A 25,154-nucleotide genomic window follows, 5' to 3' on the forward strand; every position below is an offset into this window, starting at 1 on the left:
TTTAAATATGCGCGCATTGCTGTTCTCATACGCACATTCAGCGCAAAAGGCTTCAGGGAAAACGTGAAGTGGAATTTTACTGATGGCGTCACTGAAGATGTCCGAGGACTGTGGTGTAAGTCCGCTCCAGGATGAAATCCAGAACGTTGTTTCTATCAATCGTTCACACAGCTGTAACAAGACTTCAGAAAGTCCGTCTGTGTTTTTTGAAAGCTCTGAAAGTCTCTGGCGCTTCTCATCTCAATGGATTCATAGCATAGAGCAGACTGACCATTGAGAACAATCAAAACATACGTGTGAGTACTCGCTTGTATAAAAATATAATGCAATGTGAATAAACGCGGTGTTTTGTTGGCATTTTTATAGATTATTATTGATATTAAAGAGTGTTTAATGTGTAAGTACACTTTGTCCAGTAGTTACCCGTATGGTGATTTATGAAGATGTAAGACATATGAATGCTTATTTTCACGTAGAGGCGCGCGACAGTACAAGAAGGATAAAGGACCATGCGCGCATTTCTCCTGCTCTTCATCTGTGGTGAGTGTAACAGAATTGATCAACATTGTGTGATGTTGCTTTGGCTTACTACAGTACTATAATAGACTGTCAATATTTAACAAGAAGCTAATATCTTTCTATGTGGGTCAATGACAAATAAGAAAATGTCAGGTGGTGCGACCATATATTAATTTAAAATAATATACATTTAATGTATTTAGCACTGAGTATTTTTCCCCTCATATATAAGAAATTTAACATAAAATCATGCCAAAATATTTTATTAAGAATTTTATTGAGAAAATTAACATTTATTTCTCAGTTTTGTTCTCTGTTTATATGTTCGGAAGGTCGCACCACCTGACATTTTTGGTCTTTCAAACACCAAAACTCAAAAAATCTATTGAATTTCAATAAAATGAAAAGGGTTTCTTATAAAGGACATATTGTAGATCCATTTGATATATGACATGTATTTATTCAAATTCTTTTTAGGAAAATAATGAATTTGGACACAAAAAATACATGTCACGTCATTGATCCATATATCTTCATGCAAAAGTCTAATGTTTCACTTTCTTATATATAATGGTTTAGTGCAGTTATTTTTATTAAATCGTTTTTTCACTCTGCTTTGTTTCCTCTCTTTTGAATGATGGAACTTTAGAGGACATAATTTACACCATTTACACATCACTGTTTGGAAATGACAAATTTCTTTCATATTAATAAACTTTTATAAACATTGTTTATTTAGATCTCACTTAAGGAGTTGAATAGGATGTGTTCTGTCAGGATATGATAACCGCAGATCTTAAAACTCTACCATGTGCTAGTCACTCGTCTTAATGTACTGTATTCCCGAGTTGAATCATTCACAGAATGTTATTTTGGATAAACGGGACCCATGATGAATCTTTCTCACCTGTTTATACAATAGAAGTTATCAATTTCCCAGTACAGTTCAGCGGACCTGTCTGAAAGGTCTGCAGACCATGTTATTACCCCTTCCAGCACCCAATTAACTTATTTTGTTTTTTCTTGATGTCCAGTTAAGGCGAAAATACATTTACAGGCATACTGAAAGGTAAAGAAGAGGTCGACTGGTGGATGATGCGATATTGATTTAATGAGTGGCACTTTTAACTTAATTTGACCTTATTGAGTTAGCTGATATTCTCTCATCTTTATAATAGTGTTAAACGAAAACATTCTTCATTCTGTGTTCTTTGATGAATGAAAACATCCTATTTGGAAATCAGACATTTACCCGTCTTTAAAGAACTACTGGACGTTACAGAGCAGAGGTTACATCACCAGATGTTATTAGCGAATCTAATAAGCTTTATAATGTGACACCCACTTCGCAGTCTGTTTCTCTGTTTTTATCTTGTACACATGTTATAGTCTTGAAGTTGTCGGATATATGTGCCATATTTACTTGTTGGTTCTCTGGTTCTCCTGCTTTACTAGGCTAGCTCATTAAACCACTTTCTCCACTGTGGATTTACAGAGTGCCGTATTTCTTTCTGCATCATTTAGCGTTACTCTCCAGCTTTCCTCCGCTGTGAGTTTGTGTTGGTAATGGGCCGCAGGGTTCAGCAGGAGCCTCTCTGTCTGAGATGATTGATAAAGCTGACATGTGGAGCTGTGGAGAACGTAAAGGTGTCAGAGGAAGAGCGGTAATGAGACTTGTGGGAGTGTTATTTTTGGTAATGCTCTAATGAAAGGAGCAGCCGGGTGGTAGGCAGACAGCAGTTGAGATGCTCTGATTTAGTTCTAGTCACATTATACAGTGTCTACTGCCCGTCTGAGTTTAATCTGAATTTAAAAGCCTTTGAAGCCGTCGTACATGGATTGTGTGACTTGGATAACAAAGTGTTCACTAACACTGATGGTGGTGCACTGGAAAAAAGGACTTTCTTTCTTAGCATGTTATTCTTGTTTTCCGGTACAAATGTCTAAGAATCAATATGCATTTTCTTGATGAGAAAACGACCCATGAAAATAAGTCTTGTTTTTAGAACAAAATTCACTGAAATTTCATACTTTTTTCTATGTTTTGCGGCGTATAACAGGTCGTCAGTAACAGCGACGGTCACAAAAAGTGCATACACGTACATACCCAGGTTATGAAATGGATTTAATTTATTGTTACTTAATAAAAGTGTTGAGTTAATTCACCCCAGCATCATGGATTTGATGGAACTAACATGAAAAGCGAACAGAGTCTTTTTATATAATTTGCTCCTAAGGCAAAGCTTTGGTTCAGTGGGAGGCGAGAAAACTTCAAAAATCTCTTTCTTCTAATTTGCCTTTAAACTTCCTTTTATTCCATTGATGTGTGGTGAGATCATACATCCCCCAGTGTGCAGCTGTGTGATAGGGATGCAGGTCACTATCCACAGTGGTTGAACACCGTTTCCAGAACCCTGAACTCTATTACAAACAGGCATTAAGAAACTTAGATTGAGAATGGAGAAAATAGGACATGTTGAATAAATGGGGGTGGAGAGGTGCTTAAAGATCCAACGAATGAAATGTAGCGGCATCTAGTGTAGGGGTTGCGAATTGCATCTAAAGGCTCACTCCACCCCTCCCCCCTTTGAAGTACTATGGCGGAAGTTTGAAAGGTTTTTTAACCACAATCATAGGATCTGCGTAACATTAGTTGTCACGTTTCGTGCACTTCAATGCCCTTTATGTCCACTTCACAGGGCTCTTACGGGCAAATTGAACAAACCTCTGGCGCGGTATAAAAACGCATACAAAATATGCAGAGCGGCGCGTCTTGAGGACCACAGTAGCTCAGCGGCTTCCAGTCAACCATTGGGTTACCTCTACATGACAAGGCGGAGTGTTCGAGGGTGAGAAAATTTTCTGTTGAGAAAAGTCTTTTGACACTACAAGAAGTCAAATGCAGTGTAATCGTTATCTTTAGCAGTCTACTCATTTTCTTCTTGCTCATCTTTTCGTAATTTATAAAAAAAAAAACGAATATTGTTTGCAGCCCCCATTGCACCGCACAAATTAAACTCTTACATCTCCGCAAAAGATGCTACGCACAACATGTGACATGATTAAATTAATAACTTCGAAATCAGCGGGGAGCAATGATTGGTCGATCAACCAGAGTAACAAATCAACAATTCCTTATTTTTTATTTTAAGCAATTGAGTCCTAGGTCCCCTCCACCCCCTCGTGGCTACGTTACTGCTGTAGAGCAGTTTTTCCATAAGGGGGGTAAGGGGACCCGTGGTGTATGTAGATAGAATCACTCATTGTAATATAATTAAAACGCATCATTATGTTACGTTTTCATACATACATTTGTATACTTGTATATTATATTGCATTTCTGTAAAGAGCCTCCAAAAAATTACACACTGGAATCTGTAAATGAAAAGAAAAATATTTGGTTACAAGAGAGAGATTTCTCCCCTCTATTTGCGAAGAGCGAGAAATGCCAGACAATATAAACAACAGAATCAAATATACAATGTCAAGGAAAAGCCACGAGAGTTTCTGTTATTAACGGCTTGCATTCCCTCAGACATAACATCATATTTAAAAACTATTTCAGAAGGCCTGTCTGTGTTATGTTTGATAGTAACTGCCGTGTCAGTTTAACGTTTAAAAAAAGTCAGACCTGATTTCTCAGACAGAGATTTGGCTGTTCTTCTGTGTCATTAAAAAAGCAGTTGTTCGCGGTAAACCTGGCACCCCACACAACATAGACCACACATGGCTTTAGTCTCAACACACACTTTTTGACAAAGCGTATTATCAGTGCGTGTTGTGAACTGTAGTGGATGCGGGGTTGTATGAGGATGGGCATTTCATTTCATGATCAGAACTATGATGGTTTCTTTGTTCTATTCTGTATGTTTTCCATCTCTTGGCCTCTTGCTTATCTGGGGATGTGTATTACATCTGTGTATACAGTACCTCCATATGTACCCTTTCTGTGAGATAGTAAATTGAGTACTTTAACAGACTAATATCATGCAGGTCTGAAGAACGTTTGCAGCATATTATAAGGTCTGAAAGCATATATTTCAGGACTGTCTTCAACAGAACATCATTTTAAATTAGCTGGCACCGTCCCTCCGACCTCTTCGAAGGCCATTTCAATAGATAGTTTACTTCATATAATAATGATTCTCTTTACTTAATGTCATTTTAAGAGGGCTTTGTTTGTGTTTATACCATTTGCAGACCTTACAAGAAAAAAGATATATAGCTCTCAAAAGTATGTTTTAGCTTTATTTTGCTTGATGAGGTATACATTAATTTTATAATCTGTCGTATATTTAGTACTTGACATAAATGAACAACATGTATTAATTTATAGAGTACTATATGTATCATAGATGTGGAGCGTAGTAAAGTCGATTAATGGATCACTTTGGTCATTTAGGTCTGAAGGGTTAGGGCAGAGGGCATCATGATGGGTGGATGTGCGAGAGCTGGAAATAGCAGCCAGCTTTGAAGGAGAGAGCAGACTGAGAGACTGGGCTGTGGGCTGCAAATAGCAACAAATGCCTCTTGTCAGACAAACGTCCAAACTGCCAAAATAAACATGGTGAGAAAGGCAGCAAATAAGCAGCAGGTGTACTCGGCATCCGCATCTATTCTCTATATTTCACATTTGCCCACAAGGGTTCTGAATGCTGTATCATTATTATAGGGATGCTTTTGCCAAGACTGTGACAGTAGTCAGATCTGTGTGAAAGTTAGTAATGTCAGTTTTACTTTCACCTAGTGTAAAGTGTCCAAACATGCCCAATAACAAGCAGAGGACACCACCCACATCCCAAAACCAAGTGGCATTTATTTTTCATATAAAATAGTGTATGATTGTACAATCGCAATATATGCTGTTCAAAATTAAGACAAAAAAAATATGTTGAACACGTTTCAAACTCTGTTATAAAACCTCTTGGGGCGGTTTCCCGGATAGGGGTTAAATCTAGTCCTAGACATAAAAAACGTTAGAGCTGTCTAAACTGATAACAACTTGCACACAAGTAATTTTCTTTTGTAAGTTATGTTTGTAAAAACTGCTTAAATGTACTAACTTAATTTGTGTTGATTTGGCCTAGTCCAGATTTAAGATAATCCCTGTCCGGGAACTGTCCCTGATCTCCAAAACTGCCACTTTACAGGAGAGAAAAAAAAAAGTACTCACTATTTGAGATGACAGTTGGTTTAATATTTTATTAGCTAATGTAATGACATGTGATTTGAGTGTCCAAATAGTTTGGGGTTGTACAACTAGCAGATACCAAAATCGCTCATGCTTGTGGAGACACTGGGGATTATGTGCGCAGGCCTGGGATTTAATTTTTTGAAGCTGTATCACAGAATGGGTCACAGGGTCGGTACTGATGGCACACATTTAGGAGTTCTGGCTTCCATCCACCCCACACAGATCCCCTCCCTTCCCCTAGAGGATTTTTACCTCTGGATAAAATATTCTGCATTCCGACAGCAGGTGGATGAATGACGGAAATAAGTCTCTGGTTGAGCCGTAACAGGAAATAGAGGTTTAAAATGAATGGATTGATTCGAAATGAAAATGCTGTTGATATTTGACATGCCCAAGTAGTTTGTGTTGGTTGCGTTTGTTCTTTCGTGAGTATTTGTTTTTCTGTCCTCCTACTGTAAATGGCCTATTTAGGATGTGACCGGCTGCTTTCTGTCACTCAGCTGCTGAAGAATGTGCCAAGTTAGTGTGACTTTTTCTCCACCCGTCCAATGAACACTCCCCAAGATTAGAATTACACTCTGGGGATAGAAACAGACACAAGGAGATGATTCTCTGCCTTCCCCGGTTGAGAACAATCAACCTCTGAAAGCCGAGATTCAGAAAAATAAAAAGTGGAGCTGGCGTCAGCTTTGAACAAAGCAGATAGTCCCAGCTGTGATAATCTCTATCACACTCTGTGCCAAACCCAAACCAGGAGAAACGAAGACTGTAGATACAGTGAGAGAGGCAGAGAGGTAGGTTATATTATATTTATTGAAAAATGATTAAGGATAAAAACAATAAAAACATTGTGTGTGTGAGAGAGAGAGACAGACAGACAGACAGAGAGAGACTTTCATTTTGTCTCATCCTTTGGATCATGATGGGAGATTAACTCAGGCAGGACAAACAGGACACCACAAAGTATGATGGGAAATACCCCGTCTACGGTCATTGTGGATGTGTATTCAGAGATATAGATAACACACTCTGCCCTACTACATGCTTCACTGTAAACATTGTGTCTGTTCTCAGTGAAGTCAGTGAACCTTATCACGAGTTCCTATACCCCCCCCACTCATTCACAGAAAGAATTAAAAGACTCAACTGGACTTATTTGTATCTATGTGTCTGACACTTGGCTCATTTGAGAATTTACTGGAAAATATAATGCCATACATTAAGTAATACATTTTCATATATTGGAACCAAGTGTTTATGTTTTTCAATACTGTATATGAAAAGCAGCAAATTCAGTACATTGTTTTATTGTAATATATTAACAATGTGTTATTCTAAGATAGATATGAATTGATTTAACAGACATATATTGACAGCTGAATAGGATAATATATTTTGGCATAAAACTGAAAATTATTTTATACATTTACATTTGTCAGATGCTTCTATCCAAAGCAACTTACATTGATTTATTCTATACATTTTATCTGGGTATTTGTAATTCCCTGGGATCGAACCCACAACCTTGCGTTGTTAACACAATGCTCTTACCACTGAGCTACGGGAAAGCGTGTTCTAAACTAACTTCTATTTTTTACACTTATGTTTTTTGGCTGAAAACATAATCTTCACTTAATGTATGAATCATCTGTTTTATAATAGTCAATAAAATATGCACAACACAGGATTGGTAAATTGTTTCTTAAAGAACAAACTAAACTGATAGGTCTTGTGAGACCTCAGTCTGTAGAGTAAGGCAACAGCAAGTCTTTGTTAGCTCAGAGGTATTCTTGCCCTGCCAGCTGTCCACCCACATTCCTGAGAGCTTGTCCATGTAAGGCAGGAGCTGAGAGTGGCAGGCTGAAGGGCAGCTTTTCTTAACCAAACCTCCAGGCCCAGTTTAAAAGCTGGATATCTGAATAAGAGCCTATTAAAGCAGGCCAAATGGTAGCTACATGACAACTGTGTATTCTGCGAACACTCTGTTCTTGAAAATGAAGTGTGGGTAACTTTTATAAACTTGTTCTACCCTGGTCAATACCTTGCTGACCGCCCTCTAACTTTGACTGCTGTCTGTTTACACCATTCTGCTCTTAAACCAACGAAGAATGTTGGAAACCAAACATTGGCCCCCATTGACTTCTATTGTAAGGACACAAAGCCACTGAGACATTTCTCAAAATATATTCTCTTGTGGTTCACCAATGCAAAAATGAATTTGCAATTTTTTTCTGGCATCCATAACGTTATGTCCCTTCAGCCACCTGCTGCGTCAGTCCGTTTGTATTTAACAGAGGAAGCTGAAACAGACATTTCTCTGCCCCTCACACACACATTTAAGCCATTGCTTCCCATAATTAGCCTGTGTGTTCTTTCTCACCATATCTCGGGTCATCCCATTGCCAGAAAGATTAAATGTAATACCAGATTTGTCAGGGCCAGATTTTTTATTGCTCAATAACAGTATTTGGTGTATCTGGTACTGTCTCTGAGGAAGAGAGATGCTTTAATTACCATCGTGTCTAGAAATATATATTTTTTCTCAGAGATATTGCAACCCTCCTGCAGTTTGCTATGATGCCTTATTTAGGAGTTTGGTGCCAGGTCTGTGTAAGCTGCAGGTTGTGTGGCTGTATTTGTATGTGTAAGTTCGGGTGTGTGGTGGCAAAGTGGTGAGAGATGGAACAGTTCCAGACTCACAGCTGTCTGGTGTTAGAGAATCAGGTCAATGACGATAGTGTCTGTAAACTCTGTACAAAAGAGGTTCCCAGGCACTCAAGTTGGTTCATGTGACCACACTTCCTATTGCTGTTTGTACATTAGGTTTACATTGATAAAAAAAAATCAGACGTGTGTTCAGCTTTTGTGTTGCTGTCTATCTCCAATAAACTTTTGTAGATTTTTGTTGAATGAACTATTTCTATCTACATACACCACAGGTCCCGTGCCTGGAATTCAACATGTTGTTTATACCTTGGACAATGGACAAACTACTTACAGAGCGTGTTTTGTAAAAACTTTATCTCCTTCGGTAAGAAACAAAATTGTGACGTCATTGTCATCCTGTGTCAGCCACCGTAGTGCTTTGAAAGGGAGAGGTGGAGGTAGCCGTTGGTTGCAATTCACAACCTCACCACTAGATGCCGCTAAATCTTATGCACAGAAGTGATATTTTTGTAAAAACTGTTTCTTTGTTTTTGATATGTTATGAAATGTGATATTTGTATTCTATATTCTATTCTGATTCTGTCTCTTATATATCTGTCCTGTTAATAAAGACAAGCTTTACTGTTTTTGTCATCACTTCCGCGACTCGTAATGCAGTAAAAGCCTCAAAAACCCAAAACATGTCCATCAAACTGAGGCAGCAGTACTCCTCACAGAGCCACAGTTTAGGAGAAGAAATATGTGTGGAAACTTGGCCTTCACTAAATGTTAATGGAAAATTGTTGTAGCTCTATTTGACCAAGCTGGCAAAACATTAAGGTTGAAATATTTCTTCTTTCAGTAGAGACAAAAGGTTCTGTCCTGTTCTTTAACATAAAAAGATAAAATTCATACTTTCGCTGCTATTCTCTTTATTTAAAAGTCCTGGCGACGTCCAACGCACAGGAGCCTGACCATGCTCACGGCTGCACTTATGGAAGCTGTTATCCAGCAACCGGTGATCTCTTAGTGGGTCGGGAGAAGAACCTGAAGGCGTCGTCTACCTGCGGCCAGCGGAGGAGAGAACCCTATTGCATTGTTAGCCACCTACAGGTAGAGTCCTGTTTTTTCATTACAAACATCAAATAAAGAAGCTCTGACCCTTTCCATGTCCAAACTTTTATCTTTTGTAGGAGGAAAAAAAGTGTTTCCATTGTGATTCCCGACGGCCCTATGATCCTTCTTCCAACACCATGAGTCATGGTATTGAGAATGTCATAACAACCTTTAAAGAACATCGCAAGAAGTCCTGGTGGCAGTCTGAGAATGGTGAGAGCATGAGAGATACATTCATGTTCTGCATGTTGGATTCAAACCTGCAATTCTCACATAAGCACCAAAGCTGCATGAGTAAAAATCCATTGATGTTTTGATGGAAATACATATATCCATTTGGTCTCAGAGCGCTGTATCACTTATCAAATTTAAATGTGTGCCAGGAAATCTGATTGCTTCTCTGAGCCCTCCAAACCCAGCTGCTTGGCATAGACTGAAAACACTTCACATAATATTAATAGAAGCTTTATGTTTAAACTGCTCTATTAATAACAGACAGCGAGAGGTCAAAGTTTACACAAAGAATGAAGCCCAAATGGGACACGTTAGGTTTAAATGTAAAAGCTTGAGTGAATTTATAATAGAGATTCTAGAATTATATATTTAGAATTGTAGTAAGTAAATGATTATAAAAGAGCGGATAGGAGGAGGATGTTGGTTGGTTGACTTGGCTGTTTATCAAAGCTCACCCTGACACACTCCCCAAACCCTGCAGTATTAAAGATAATTACAGACGGGGTCTGCTGCTGGCATACCAACAAAGAGACGCACAGAGGCATGAAAGAGGCACCAAAACTCTGAAAAACATACAGACCTGTTGAAGCTAAGCTTGAAGTCTCCTGAACCTAATGCATTGACAGAATGTGGCCTCTGTATTGTTTAACTGGTTGGTTGCTTAACTTTAGTATGTATGAGTGCTGTACTTAACATTGTAAGCTGTTGTGTGAGTATATGGTAAACCAAATTAGCTTTTAATCATTCTCAGGATCTGAATTTTTTATATCAACAATTCAATGTTTACTTGTGAAAATTATAATTCTTGATATCAAGAATTTAATTTTTACTAGCAATAATTACTATTTTTGATATCACTTATTACATTTTCACTAGTAAAAATGTGAATTCTTGAAATCAAAAATGTTATTTCAACTAGTAAAAAAATTAATTCTTGATATCTGTAATTGCATTTTTACTAGTTAAATTTCACAAATGACTGCTATTCAAATTTTATTTCAGATATCAATAATTAATTACTTACATGTAATAAATCTTATTTCAGATATCAGAAATGCAATTTTTAACATCAACAATTAACTTGTTACTAGAATAATTGTAAATTCCGGATATCAAGAATTCAATTTTCAGTAGTTGAAAGGCTCATTCTTGATATCTATAAATTAATTTTAAATGCTGCATTTGGTTTTCTGATATGATGAAATAGATTTCAGATATCAATAAATCTGAGAGTAATTGTAGATATCTAAAAGTGTTTTCTTACAATAGTAACAGTCACATTATTGATATCAATAATTAATATTCTCACTAGTGAAACTGTAATTATTGATATTAGAAATTGACATTTTTACATGTACATATCAGAAAACATTTGCTGTTGTTAGTGTTTTTATAGATTAATTTAGAGGTATAATTTGCAAAAAAGTATTTCATATTTACTCACCCTCATTTAAGCACAACATAAAGTGTAATTCATGAATCTGCTTATGAAAATTTTTGTTCATTTTTCAAAAATATATTTGGATTGAAAGTCATTTTATACATTACTTTTATCTGATACAAACTGAACTGCCTAACACTGTGTCTACACCAGACGCGACATGACAACCTGCTTGTTTTTAATGGATTTCTCTCATCTCAGCGCACCGCATCCAGTGTGGACAATATTTGAATTTATAATGGTTTCTAATGTCTTTCTACTGTCATTTGTCATGTCGCGTCGCGACAGTCCCGTCCGGTGTAGACACAGTGTAAGTTCCATATGACTGATACGTTCCCTTAATAATGTGAAACGGGCCACTGTGTGACTTCTCTGTGAACACCGAAGTGAGAGAATTCAATATGGGTGTTAACAGGAAATGGTAACTATTTTTGGTCATGGTTGTCATAGCACTGGTGACTTTTCAGAACAATGTTGTATAATGAACAGTAATAAACAGTAGACCAGTTGTCTCCTAAGAGTGCACCCAAAAATGTCCCCTGTCACGGCCCCTGTGTTTGGGTTGTGCTGAAATGCGGTTAAGTGAGTTTTTTGTCTGATTATTATAAAGAATGTCTTGTGTGATGTTCTACATGAGAAAAGCAGGTGCTACACACTCATACATGAGAGCAGCTTTCATTATGGGTCTTTGCCATGTGCTCTGGATTGAGGCTTTACAACTTCCTCCTCCAGCCAAAACACAGCCATTGAATCCATTTCCTCCGCTTCACCTCTCCTCCTCATTCTCTTCGGCTGCGGTACAACCTCAACATCCCTTTCCTTCCTGTTTTTCTTGATTAGCTCTTTCGGGTAAATCCAGCAGCCACACTTCTGGCCCACTAGAACAATTATTGTATAACATGAGCTCTTTTCTGTTTAGGAAAATCTGATGTTTACCTTCAGCTGGACCTGGAGGCAGAGTTTCACTTTACTCATCTCATCATGGCTTTTAAGGTGAAACTCTTCACAAGATCGCTTCATGAGAAGTTTATGAGCAGTAAAAAAGAGTTTTTCAGCATAATTCACCTCAGGGCTGATGCTTTGCTCTGTTTTGTTTTTAGGTTAACTTTTTGACAATCTGTCTAGGGTCTACAGATAGAAAATAGCCATTTTGGTTAATTCTGGCACAGCAATGTTGATTAATAAACATACAAAATATCAGACTATTACTGTGCCACTATCATGAAGGGTTACATTTGATTTTATTGAGTATTTCAAATTAATACCATTTAGATGTATTCAAAAATGTCGATTATATATCAAAAGATGAATCATATACATAAACGGAACACGTACCATGCTGTATATATATGCATAAATGACATGAAGTCAAGTGAAAGGTGAACACTACACAGCTCCAGTCTCACTTGTTGTTTTTGAACACAGACGTTCCGTCCAGCCGGTATGTTGATTGAGCGATCGGCAGATTTTGGACGAACCTGGCAGGTGTACCGTTACTTTGCTCACGACTGTGACTCCATCTTTCCGGGAATTTCCCAAAGTCCTCTTCGCAAGATTGATGATGTCATCTGTGAATCACGATATTCCGACATTGAGCCGTCGACGGAAGGAGAGGTGAGGACATTGTGAAGAGGAGGTTGTTTATCAATAAGTTGCTAGATCTGCAGATCTGGTAAGGCATGATGCTGGCAACAGTGAGGTCATGGGTTTGATTCTTAGGGAAAACTTATAGTAATAACATATATACCATGTAAACACTGTGATCACTTTGGAACAAAGCATCTGCCAAATGCATAAGTGTCCAAAGTACTTATTTCATTTAAAATATACACCTTCCTGCATATTTCTTTTCTTAGGTGATTTATCGTGTCCTGGAACCTGCTATCCGAATCGATGACCCATACAGTCCCAGCATTCAGAGTAAGTGAACCCTAACCTCCCAATCAAGACACGACATGAACTATAATGAGACATACACTGCGTTAATGGAAGACACAGCTTGTGCACAGTTGGGACGTATAACCCTTCAGTCACCCACACACATAACTTAAAAACTCCATGTTTTTCCTCTCTCGGCACTATAACTTATAACTTTGCCTTATAAATCAAACAACCCCAAAGTTATTTGTGACCATGAAGCGTTCCAACAGTCCATCCGGAATGCTTCTCCTAAAGATTTCCACGCTTGACTTACCGCAAACCTCCCACTGAGTACTGTGACTATGGCTTGTAGGAGACAGGGTCAGAGGTCATTGGTTAACAGGTATTACAGAAGATTTTCAAAGGTTGAAGGAATTTTGGTGGAATGATTTAGGGCCAGCGCACACTTTATCAATATCTTGTTTTTTAGTGTGTTACTTGCATTATGGTTACTGTTATTCAACTGACCTCAATGTCTTTCTTCGGCACAGATCAGCTGAAGATCACCAACCTCCGTGTAAACTTCACCAAGCTGCACACTCTGGGTGATAATTTATTAGACTCACGGCCTGAGATCAAAGAGAAATACTACTATGCCATGTATGAGCTGGTTGTCAGGGGCAACTGTTTCTGCTATGGGCACGCCTCTGAATGTGCTCCAATTGAAGGGATTAGGGGTGACATAGAGGGCATGGTGAGTATGATGTGTATACTGAAACCGTCAAACAAATGTAAGAGACGAATGTCATAATTTAATTGTCAGCTTAGTGACTTTGGTTCTTACATCTCAGGTTCACGGGAGGTGTGTTTGCAAACACAACACAAATGGGCTGAACTGTGAGAAATGTGATGATTTTTATAATGACCTGCCCTGGAGACCGGCTGAGGGACGCAACACTAACGCCTGCAAGAGTAGGTATCCCTTTCTAAAAATATAGGCAGAACATACAGTATATGAATACCAATAAATATACACACAATGGATTAATTTTTCAATCCAACTTTTACTTTTCCCCAGAATGCAACTGTAACAGTCACTCCAATAAATGTCATTTTGACATGGCCGTATATCTGGCTATGGGTAATGTCAGCGGAGGTGTGTGTGACAACTGTCTTCACAACACCGTGGGCCGCAACTGTGAGACATGTAAACCGTTCTACTACCAGGATCCAACTAGAGATATTAGAGATCCTGGGGTCTGCGTGGGTATGTATTGAATGACTTACAATCCTCAGAAAAATAACTTAAATTTGATTGCATGACCATAAACTGTGTCTGTTTACCAGCCTGCGATTGCGACCCTGATGGTTCTCTGAATGGCGGTATTTGTGACGGACATGATGACCCCTCTCTGGGCATGATCGCGGGTCAGTGTCGCTGTAAAGATTACGTCGAAGGCCAACGCTGTGATAAATGCAAGCCTGGTTTCTATGGGCTCAGTGCCAATGACCCCCGGGGATGCCAACGTGAGTACGAGGCAGTAGGCCGAAGGATTTTAAGTTCAACCCCTTAGAGGAGAGTTTAACCAAAGGGCTAGTTTGCCCAAAATTGCAATTCTTTTATAATTTACTAACTCTCATGTCATTCCAAAATGGTATTCTTCTGCAGTACACGAAAAATATATTTTGAAGGATGATGATAACCAAACAACATTGGCTCCCTTTGATTTTCATTTTTATGAACTCGAAATTTCATCTTCTGTGTTCCACGGAAGACAAAGGCATGTACAGGATTTTAATGATTTGAGGGCGAATATATCATGAGAGACTTTTTATATTTGGGTCAACTTTCCCTTTAGGCCCTTAAGGTTAAATTAAAATGACGTTTGGAAAGAAATGTGACAAAAAATACTTTTCAGGCAGTCAGTCAGCTTTTGGCGGAGTAGTTTTTTAAATCTTTTTAGTTAAGGTTAGAAAAAAGTAGGACACCCAAGCACTGATCTATTTGTGGCAACATTTTTTGTGGTGTATTTTTACACTCGATAATTAATCATTCTCACTTCCTCTCACTGGTTGCTTTAGCGTGTAAATGTGAACCGAGGGGTACGGTGTCCGGAGGCCCCCAGTGCGACCCTGTGAGTGGAGACTGCTTCTGTAAACGCCTGGTTACTGGACACAGCTGTAACCAATGTCTAGTAAGTGTAGCTCTGACAAGTATATCCGCAACAAACACAATCTGCTTACCAAATAACATAAAGGGAAAATAAAGGTATAGATGACCTGAAATTCATTATTCATCATTTACTCTCACTGATGCTGTTCTGAAAAGAATTTGCTTTATAGTAAAACTTGCAGTGTCTTTATTTAGCTCAGAGGTTTATGGCTCCTGGTGTAAGTTTACACATCGCTTTTAATGGACTGAAAGGGAATAGCTGCATCCTGAATTTAGACAGGCAGTTAACAACCGTAGTATTAAAGTAATGTGACGTCATTTTCAAATATTTCACCATATCAACACAAGTATCTTGGAGGGTATAATGATACCATGGTATTATCATTTGATACCATCAGTGTGCCACAGTATAACAAATTCTTTAGATATTACATCTTTTTGTGTTTCATGTGCTCCTCCCACAGCCTGAACACTGGGCCCTGAGTCATGATGCAAGTGGTTGCAGAGGATGTGACTGCGATGTGGGCGGAGCCACAGACAACCAGTTAGTTTTGTCCAATTCATTGCATTTTCATGGGCAAATGTTAAATTAAACTAACTAGGGCTGTCAAACGATTAATCTTGATTAATCATATCCAGAAGAAAATTTTGTTTTAACATAATGTGTACTGTGCATATTAATTTGATATAAACACATACGTGTATATATTTAGGAAATATTTAGTTGTATTTATTTATATTTACCAATAATTGGCATTATATATAAACGTTTATTAAGGTTTATATATATATATATATATATATATATATATATATATATATATATATATATGCATGTATGTATATGTGTTTTTAAATAAAAAATAAATATGCACATACACAGACATTTATCATGTAATTAATAAAATAATTGGATAAACCTTTATATAATTAATAATGAATAAGAATTAAATAGAATTATTGGTAAATATAAATAAATACTTGTTAATACACTGAATATATATACATGTATGTGTTTATAAATACAAAATGAATATACACACTACACAGAGACATGTTATGTTAACACAAACTTTTATTATGGATGCGATTAATCACGATTAATCATTTGACAGCCCTAATGCTAACACAACAATCCCGTATCTTATTGTTATTGTCAACTGTCTCCAGGTGCTCGATGGAAACAGGGCAGTGTCCCTGTCGAAGCCACATGATTGGTCGGCAGTGTAACCAGGTGGAGCCTGGGTATTTCTTTATGGCCCTGGACCACTACATCTATGAGGCTGAAAAGTCCAAATTTGGTCAAGTGAGTACCTAAAAAAAGCTATCAAAACTATTACTGTAAATTACAGTAACAAAGATTTCGCTTGTAATATTAGCTTTTAACCCATTTACTTTGTCATACTACCACATCCATAGTACATTTATTTAATGATTAAATCCCAAAATGATTAAAAAAATAAATTAGTAGAAATACAAAATGTTTAAACTTGTCTCTCCAATAGGGTTCCACTTTTGAAGAGAGAGAGTACCAGCCAAACCGAGCAACCTCATGGACTGGCTCTGGGTTTGCACGAGTCCCTGAAGGTGGTACTCTGGAATTCGCCATTAACAACATTCCCTATTCTACGGAGTATGATGTCCTTATACGCTATGAGCTTCAGGTAAACACTACATTTTTACCCTATTCCATTTTTAGAAAGAATTCTGAGGTGTTTGCATGCAGTGTGTGTATTTCTGAATTTCTTTATGTGTTGTATAAAGATGCCACGGGATTGGGAGGAAGTGCGTGTATTGATGATTAGACCGGGCCCCATACCCACCAGCAGTCCATGTGGAAACACCATTCCTGCAGATGACCAGCTAACCGTTTCGCTCCCGACAGGTGCCAGGTGTGTAAAATATTGAAAATGATTAAGTACTGTAAATGCAAATCAGACATGTTTTTCCTTTCGCCTACAGTACTTCAGTGTTGCTCTGTTGCAGGTTTGTTGTTCTCCCTCACACTGTGTGTTTGGAGAAGGGAGTAAGTTACAAACTGCGTGTGGAGTTTATCCGTTACGCTGACAGAAACATTATCCTCAGCTCCTCTAATGCCTTTGTACTGGTTGACTCTGTAAGTAGTAAATCGCTGCATTTGTAATAGATGTTCGCACAATGATATACTTTCTTTTTATTGTTCAATTCTCCTTCCCAATGTAGATCGCCCTTCTTCCTCGCTACTCTTCTCTTGAGATGTTTACAGCGGGTGACGCCGCCTCTGTCACGCGGAAGCAAAACTTTGAACGGTACCGTTGCCATGAGACCGGCAAGAGTGTGTCCCGTCCTCAGATGAGTGAAGCGTGCGCTAAACTCATCACCAGCATGTCAGCGCTCATTAATGACGGTGCACTGCGTGAGTGTCAGTTGAACAGGGGGTTGTTTTTCCTTGTTGTGTTGGTGTTCAATAATTTTAGTTTTCTCCCGCAGCGTGTGAATGTGATTCTCAAGGTTCGCTCAGCTCTGAATGTGATATACGTGGAGGTCAGTGTCGCTGTAAGCCCAATGTATCAGGTCGGCGGTGTGATAAATGTGCACCAGGGGCTTATGGGTTTGGACCCTCTGGATGCAAACGTAAGAGCTGTATTTGAAAATATTTTTGTTGCACTGTTATTCTGGTACATCTGTAATAGTGTGTTCAAGTTTTTTATTTTTCTGTCTGTAGTTTGTGAATGTAGTTTGGAGGGCTCTCAGAGCCGTTTCTGTGACCAGCGCACAGGACAGTGTCCATGTCAGCCTGGTGCCTTTGGCCAGCGTTGCGATGGTTGCCAGGGTGGGCACTGGGGCTTTCCAAACTGCAGTCCATGTCAGTGTAATGGTCAAACAGAAGAGTGCCATCAGAGAACCGGAGCCTGCCTTAACTGCAGAGGCAACACGGCAGGAGACAAGTGTGAACGGTGGGAGCCAAAAAGCAGACATTCTACTGTTTATTTTTCTTTTTTTACAGGATGTTTTGCAACGTTTTTATAGTTTCCTGAATCTATTAAACACGTCTGTTAGTTTAAAAAAAATGCCTGAAAAAAGTAAAGTTTATATTTAAGTGGCACTAAAATTATTAATTTAAAACTAAATGAAAACAAGTTAAACTTATTAGATAATATGAAAAGTAAATTTATACAATTTGTTAATATAAAATGAAAAAAGCACGTAACATTGACAAAACAAAAATATAAAAATACACGCTGGTTCAAAATATGAATAAAAGCACATTGAAACTGAAAACAAAACTCTGATGTATTCATAATTAAAAAAAATGACAATTTTACTTATTTAAAGGAATAAGGTCACAAGATATTTTTAAATAATCTTCCAGTCAAACAGTGAATTATTTTTATTTTTGAGTGTTTAAACTCATTCTTAGCCCAAGCTAATGTAATAAATACCTCCTGTCACAGGTGCACTAATGGTTACCATGGAAACCCACTCCTCGGTTTAGGGAGTCAGTGTCGACCCTGTCCCTGTCCTGATGGCCCCAGTAGCGGACGGCACTTTGCCGCCACCTGTTACCAAGACAACCGCAACCAACAGGTGGTCTGCAACTGCAATCAGGGTTACACAGGTAATCTTACCCATCTGCTCTTTCTCTCTTCACAAGTACATTAGATAAAGTGAATAAAGATATGGTTTTATGCACACATGCACCAGAGGTTGATATGGGAAAAAAGGCTTTAAATGTGTGACATCCCGTAGTATCCTTGGTTGGTACTTCATATGACCATTTAACACCACATTTGCATCTGAAAATGATGCAAAGAATGACAATATTAAGCAACACCACATGAGCACTACTCTCTTATCCCAATCTGTTTTCTGCATTTAAACATCGGCTCTTCTCATCGATGAGGTTCCCGCTGTGAAGAATGTGCTCCTGGTTACTACGGCAACCCCTCACAACCCGGCGGGCGGTGCCAATCTTGTCGTTGCAGTAACAACATTGATCTATCAGACCGCGGTGCTTGTGACAGTCGCACTGGCCAGTGTCTCAAATGCCTGTACAACACTGAAGGACCAGACTGCGGCGTGTGCAAGAGTGGATACTATGGGGATGCTTCCCGTCGTAACTGTCGGAGTGAGTTGAAATGAGTTTTTAGTTTGTTTCCTACATTATACAACACTATTTTGAGCACAACAGCATGAATGTCAACACTTTTTTTATCACTGCCGTATGAATGAACTATTGCTTACCCAGAATGCACCTGCTACTTCTTGGGCACGGAGCGCAGTCAGTGTCAATCCCGAGATGAATGTGTGTGCCAGCGTACCACAGGGCAATGTCAGTGTCTGCCTCACGTTATTGGACAAACCTGTGACCACTGTGCACCAAACTATTGGAACCTAGCCAGTGGGCGGGGCGGTGAGCCCTGTGGGTGTGACCCCAACAATGCTTACACATCTGCCTGCAATGAGGTAATGTTATTAATATAAATAAGGCTTTTTCCGATAAGTTAACTTCATTTTGATTTATTTTTAAACCCAAATTCTCACAGTTCACAGGCCAGTGCCAATGCAGACCAGGTTTTGGAGGAAAGACATGTACAGACTGCCAGGAAAACCATTGGGGAAACCCCAAAGTCCTGTGCAGAGGTATCTTGATCTTTTATAGGGCGACTTTATGTCCATTTCAGAGAATAACTCACAAAATCATATTGATTTGATTTCATCCACAGCGTGTGACTGTGATCCGCGTGGCATCGAGACGTCTCAGTGCGATCGCGTGAGCGGTCATTGTGCGTGCCGGCAGGGCGTGTCCGGCGTTCGCTGCGATCAGTGTGCGCGCGGCTTCTCGGGCACTTTCCCAGATTGCAAGCCTTGCCACCAGTGCTTCGGGGACTGGGACCGCATCGTTCAGGATCTCGCAACCAGAACCAAAGCTCTCACGGACCGAGCGAAGGAACTGCAGACAACCGGCTTGACTCGAGCCTTTGAGAGAAAATTTAAGGATTTGGAGGGAAAGCTAGCACAGGCGAGAGAGATTGTAAATGCCCGAAATTCTACAGCTGAGGCTGTGACCATTCTAATGGGCATGATAGAGGAACTCAGGTACTCTTTATTTAAACTCTCCACATGTGAAGACTTACATGACAGCTATAACCGCTCTCGTGTTCTCTGATCTCAAGGCTTTGCTTTTCCCTCTTAGAGGTCAAATTGGTGAGACCACAGAGACACTGAACCAGCTGGAGGGAGACCTGACCGCAGTGCAAGATAGTAACTATGAAGCCAGCAATGCATTAAGTACACTGGAAAGAGAGGCGAAAGAGCTTAACCTGAACTCAGATAAGATGAACCGTCAGCTGGAAATCCTTAAGAATTCCAACTTCTTGGGTAAGTCATTACTTCTGTTTCTGATGCTTATTTAAGGGTACAGTGTATTCAATTTAGTGGCATTGAGTTTGCAGTGAGGTTGCAAATTGCAACCAACGGCTCACTCCGCCCTTCCCTTTCGAAGCTTTTTTGCTGAAGGAGATAATGTGTTTACGAAACGCGCTCTCTAGAAAAATTACACACTGGACCTTTAAACAAATACTGGACAAACAAACATTTAAGTAAAACATGTCGTAAATTTTTTTTTCAAAAAAATATTTTCCAATTATTTGGATACTTTGTTTATAAATGGTAATACTAATGATTTGTGTACATGTGTAGATATTGTGACAGCAGACCAATCAGTTAAACGAAATTGCAAAATGAGAAATTGAAAATTCATACATTTTTGTGAGATTTATTCGGCCACTGTACATACATTCACAAAAAAAATTGTATATAGTTTGTTTGTTCTGTTAGGATTTTGTATATTTCAGCAGTGCAACTAAAACGCAACACAAAGCATTTACTGTATTTACTCTATTTTATATCCTTCCTAAGGTGCATATGACAGCATTCGGACCTCCTACAACACATCTCGGGATGCAGAAAACCGCGCCAACAAATCCACCACTGACATCACCAGTACAGTGAGCAAATCATCAGACACCCGCAAGAAAACAGAGCGACTGATGTCCGAAAAAAGAGACAACTTCAACCGAAAGAACGCTGCAAACAAACGCACACTCACAGACTTAAATGCGAAAGCTCAGCTTCTGGACATGAAGAAAATAAATGAAAAGGTAAAACAGCTCAGTTCCATTTTAGCTTAAGTTTTCTAAACATTTTGCTTCATTGGCTCTTATTTCATGTTTTCTAGGTATGTGGAGCACCAGGTGATGCTCCCTGTGGAGACAGCCCTTGTGGCGGTGCTGGTTGCCGTGACGATGAGGGCAAGCGCCACTGTGGAGGCCTGAATTGCAACGGAGCTGCAGCAGTTGCCAGCAATGCCCTGGATAGATCCAAGCATGCAGAGAACGAGCTAAACAAAGCTATGGAAATAGTGGAAGATCTCTTCAAGCAGGTAGAATTTGATGTACCTGGTTATCAACATGATTTAGACCTTATTTGTTGAGGTTGTTTATCAATTATTGTCTTTTGTTTGATTCTGATGTTCACCGATTGGCCTTTAAAAGGTGGCAGATGCTAAGACCAAAGCTCAGGAAGCTAAAAGCAAAGCTCAGGCAGCTCTAGAAAAAGCTAGTGATGCCAAGAAAAAGGTGGATCATTCAAACAACGACCTGCGGGACCTCATCAAACAGATTCGTGAATTCCTCATGCGTGAGTCATCCTACCGATTTTAGGGGCGTTCTGTCTTATCTGACAGTTTTTAATGATCGATTGAAACTGGTTCATGTCACACTTTGATCATGTTACATATTCGCAGTGGAGGGGGCGGATCCCGACAGCATTGAGGCAGTGGCCAATCGTGTTCTTGAGCTGTCTATTCCTGCATCACCCAAGCAGATTCGACACCTTGCGGACGAGATTAAGGACCGGGTCAAGAGTCTGTCTAATGTGGATGCCATTCTAGAGCAGACTCAGAATGACGTCCGTAAAGCAGAACAGCTGCTGCTAGATGCCAAGAAAGCCAGGTATAAAGGATTTAGCGTATTCACTTTAGTTGTTTATTGATTTTGTGATTCATAACAAAGTCTCTGCATTCTCATATCATAGAAATAAGGCAGAGGGGGTGAAAGACACAGCAGTGAGTGTGAAGCAAGCACTGAACGATGCTGGCAAAGCCCAGGCAGCTGCGGAGAAGGCCATTGAAAAAGCTCGGAAAGACATTGGCTTAACCCAGAACCGGCTTGCACAGGTATAACTACTTTAATGTGAAAATACATTTATCATTTTTATACAAGAGCCCTTACAAGCTTTGTGTCGCTAAAGATCCAATCAGAGACAACAGCTCAGGAGAGAGATCTTGACAATGCTATGGACAGGCTAGGAGATCTTGGGCGACAGATCGAGGCCTTAAAAACCAAACGTGCCAACAACAGCCTGGATGCGGCACGGGCAGAGGAAACAGCCACCATGGCACGAGAAAAGGCCAATGAAGCTAAAGAGGTTTGTGTGTGGTCATGACTTGTAAAACACTTAATTTTGCTTTGTTAATCAGTAGTTTAATAACTTTCTTTTCCTGTTTTAGATTCTGGATGGCGAGCTGTCCGATAAGTATCGTTCTGTTCAGGGACTAATGGACAATAAAGCAAAGACAATGCAGGAAGCCAAGCAGAAAGCTGAGCTTCTGAGAGATGAAGCCAAGGAGTTGCTTAAGGATGCACAGGATAAACTCCAGAGGCTGGCAGGTGAGTGTGAGGGACAGTAGGGGTGTAGTTTTATGTAGAATCGATGTATCTTTACATTCTTTTTGTAAATTAATACAACAAAAAACTATGCGTGTTGTGGCATGCATGAAATACCATTTTTTTACCAATTCTCATTCAACATTTTACGTAAAAACATGGTTTCAAATACCTCTGATATTTTATGCCTTTTCTTGCTAAAACGTATATTTTGGGGTTTTAAAAATAAAATAACAGATTTTCATGATGGTTTCAGAACTTTACACCCAACTCTATTGTTATGAAGATTTTCTTTCAAATATCCAAAAACAAATCCCCCTCTTGTGGCAATAAGTAATAGTGATTTTTGAGGAAGGTGGTTATGTTAGGCTGGTTTCTTTTCCAGTACATTTGTCTAATAAATTTGTGTTGTGTATTCACAGAGCTTGAGAAAGACTATGAAGAAAACCAAAGGGTATTGGAGGGCAAAGCCAGGCAGCTGGATGGCCTCGAAGATAAAATGAAGGCAATCCTTAGTGCCATCAATAAGAAAATTCTGATCTACAACACCTGTCAGTAATCAGTTAAAGAAAGGAGTCCTGAAACTGCTGCTGCACTGTTTTAAAACATCTGCCATTTCAATCCTTTTATGCTGCTACATTTTTGACCACAGACTTACAAGATCCCAAACTCCCATAACAAACAATGTCTGGAAAAGTTTCAGTGAAAGGCTATTGTATAACATTCACATTAAAATATTAAAGGGATAGTTCACCCAAATATGAAAATTCTGTCAACTATTATCCACCCGCAGGTTGTTCCAAAACAGTATAAATGTCCTTGTTCTGCTAAACACAAAGGAAGATATTTGGAAGAATGTCAGTAACCAAACATATCTCATCCCCATTTACTGCCATTTTAGGGAAAATAAAGACTACGGTACTTAATGAGGAATATCTTCCTTTGTGTTAAGCAAAACAAAGGAATTTATTTTTGGGTGAACTATCTCTTTAATGTTGAATGGATTTCTGCAATAAAATACAGATATGCGCTTGTAAGGAAATATTCCACTTTCTTGCCATTTGCGACAACTTGCTTGTTAATGACTGTATACGGACAGTAAAATGAAGAAGTTTGCTTGAATGTAAAATACACTGAATCCAATCATGTCACAGAAGTCTGTGCACAGAATTCTGCTTGTCCTTCTGCAGCAACACCCTCTTACTTACTTTTTTTGAGTGATTGTGTTTTTAGATTACACATAACATTTGTCTAATAGTGCCACTGCCTACTAAAATAACTACTGTAACAATCGACAAATACATTGTGTGTGACAAAATTGAAGATTCTATAGAGGTAAGCTGTTTAAGTTTCATATCTATGACCATGGACGACAAAACCAGTCTTATAGATACATTTTTAGAAATTGAGATTTTTACATCATCTGAAAGAAACAAGCTTTCTGTTGATGTATGAGTTGTAAGAATATGACAATATCTGACTGAGATTACAATTGTTTACACCTCAGGAATCTGAGAGTGCCAAAAAATCTAAATATTGAGAAAATTGTCTTTGAAGTTGTTAATCAGGGACACTGTGGCAGGACATCCACTCACAAAAATAAAGTTTTGATATATTTAAGGTAGGAAATTTACAAAATATCTTCATAGAACATGTTCTTTACTTAATATCCTAATAATTTTTGGCATAAAAGAAAAATCTATCATTTTGACCCATACAACGTATTTTTGGCTTTACTAAAAATGTTCCTGTGCTACTTAAAGACTGGTTTTGTGATCCAGGGTCACATCTGTGTATAATGGCTGATCAATGTTGTCATATTATTGTATGTAATGTGTACATAAGGTCCATTTCCCAAAGACAAATTAACAATTTATTAAAAAATAAAACCATAAACCCCTTTGCTTTTTATCTGATTTCCTTTTATTGTACGTTATGTTGGACTGGACCATAAACCCACTCAATAACAAATAGGAACAAATTCAGCTACGGAGTGTGTATGAAAAGGGGAAATATATCAAATACCTTACACTGTAATTTCTATATTGTTGTTTTAAATGTATTTCAATGAATTGTATTCGTTTCCCTCTCGCCTCACAAACATTATTGATCATTTAGTATTTCAAATACATTTTGTGTATGAGCGCAAATAAACGCACTGAAGTGGCTCTAACGTTATATAACTACAGTGTTTCTTTCATTTGAGTCTAATAATAAACACTTTACAGACGTTTTAATTTCACAATGTTTAAAAAACGATTC

The 25,154-nt window shown here is 38.6% G+C and overlaps 1 protein-coding gene across 1 annotated transcript; it reads left to right on the plus strand.

Annotated features, from left to right (window-relative positions):
• The first annotated feature begins 191 nt into the window (after positions 1-191).
• On the plus strand, positions 192-25,045 carry lamb2 (laminin, beta 2 (laminin S)). The gene is made up of 34 exons (XM_056732444.1): positions 192-296; positions 477-540; positions 9,303-9,472; positions 9,553-9,688; positions 12,070-12,143; positions 12,576-12,764; positions 13,007-13,070; positions 13,562-13,764; positions 13,862-13,982; positions 14,089-14,277; positions 14,358-14,537; positions 15,093-15,205; positions 15,648-15,727; positions 16,354-16,489; positions 16,689-16,847; positions 16,948-17,075; positions 17,170-17,299; positions 17,386-17,578; positions 17,653-17,796; positions 17,888-18,119; positions 18,618-18,781; positions 19,067-19,291; positions 19,412-19,629; positions 19,710-19,806; positions 19,890-20,262; positions 20,360-20,544; positions 21,085-21,326; positions 21,404-21,607; positions 21,720-21,864; positions 21,971-22,178; positions 22,261-22,402; positions 22,477-22,653; positions 22,736-22,895; positions 23,315-25,045. Exons 2-34 carry the CDS (start codon positions 510-512, stop codon positions 23,449-23,451), a joined length of 5,349 nt encoding a protein of 1,782 aa, XP_056588422.1. The 5' UTR covers positions 192-296; positions 477-509; the 3' UTR covers positions 23,452-25,045.
• The last annotated feature ends 109 nt before the right edge of the window (positions 25,046-25,154 follow it).

Source organism: Triplophysa dalaica, chromosome 20 (assembly GCF_015846415.1).
Source record: "Triplophysa dalaica isolate WHDGS20190420 chromosome 20, ASM1584641v1, whole genome shotgun sequence".
Classification (NCBI taxonomy): Eukaryota; Metazoa; Chordata; class Actinopteri; order Cypriniformes; family Nemacheilidae; genus Triplophysa; species Triplophysa dalaica.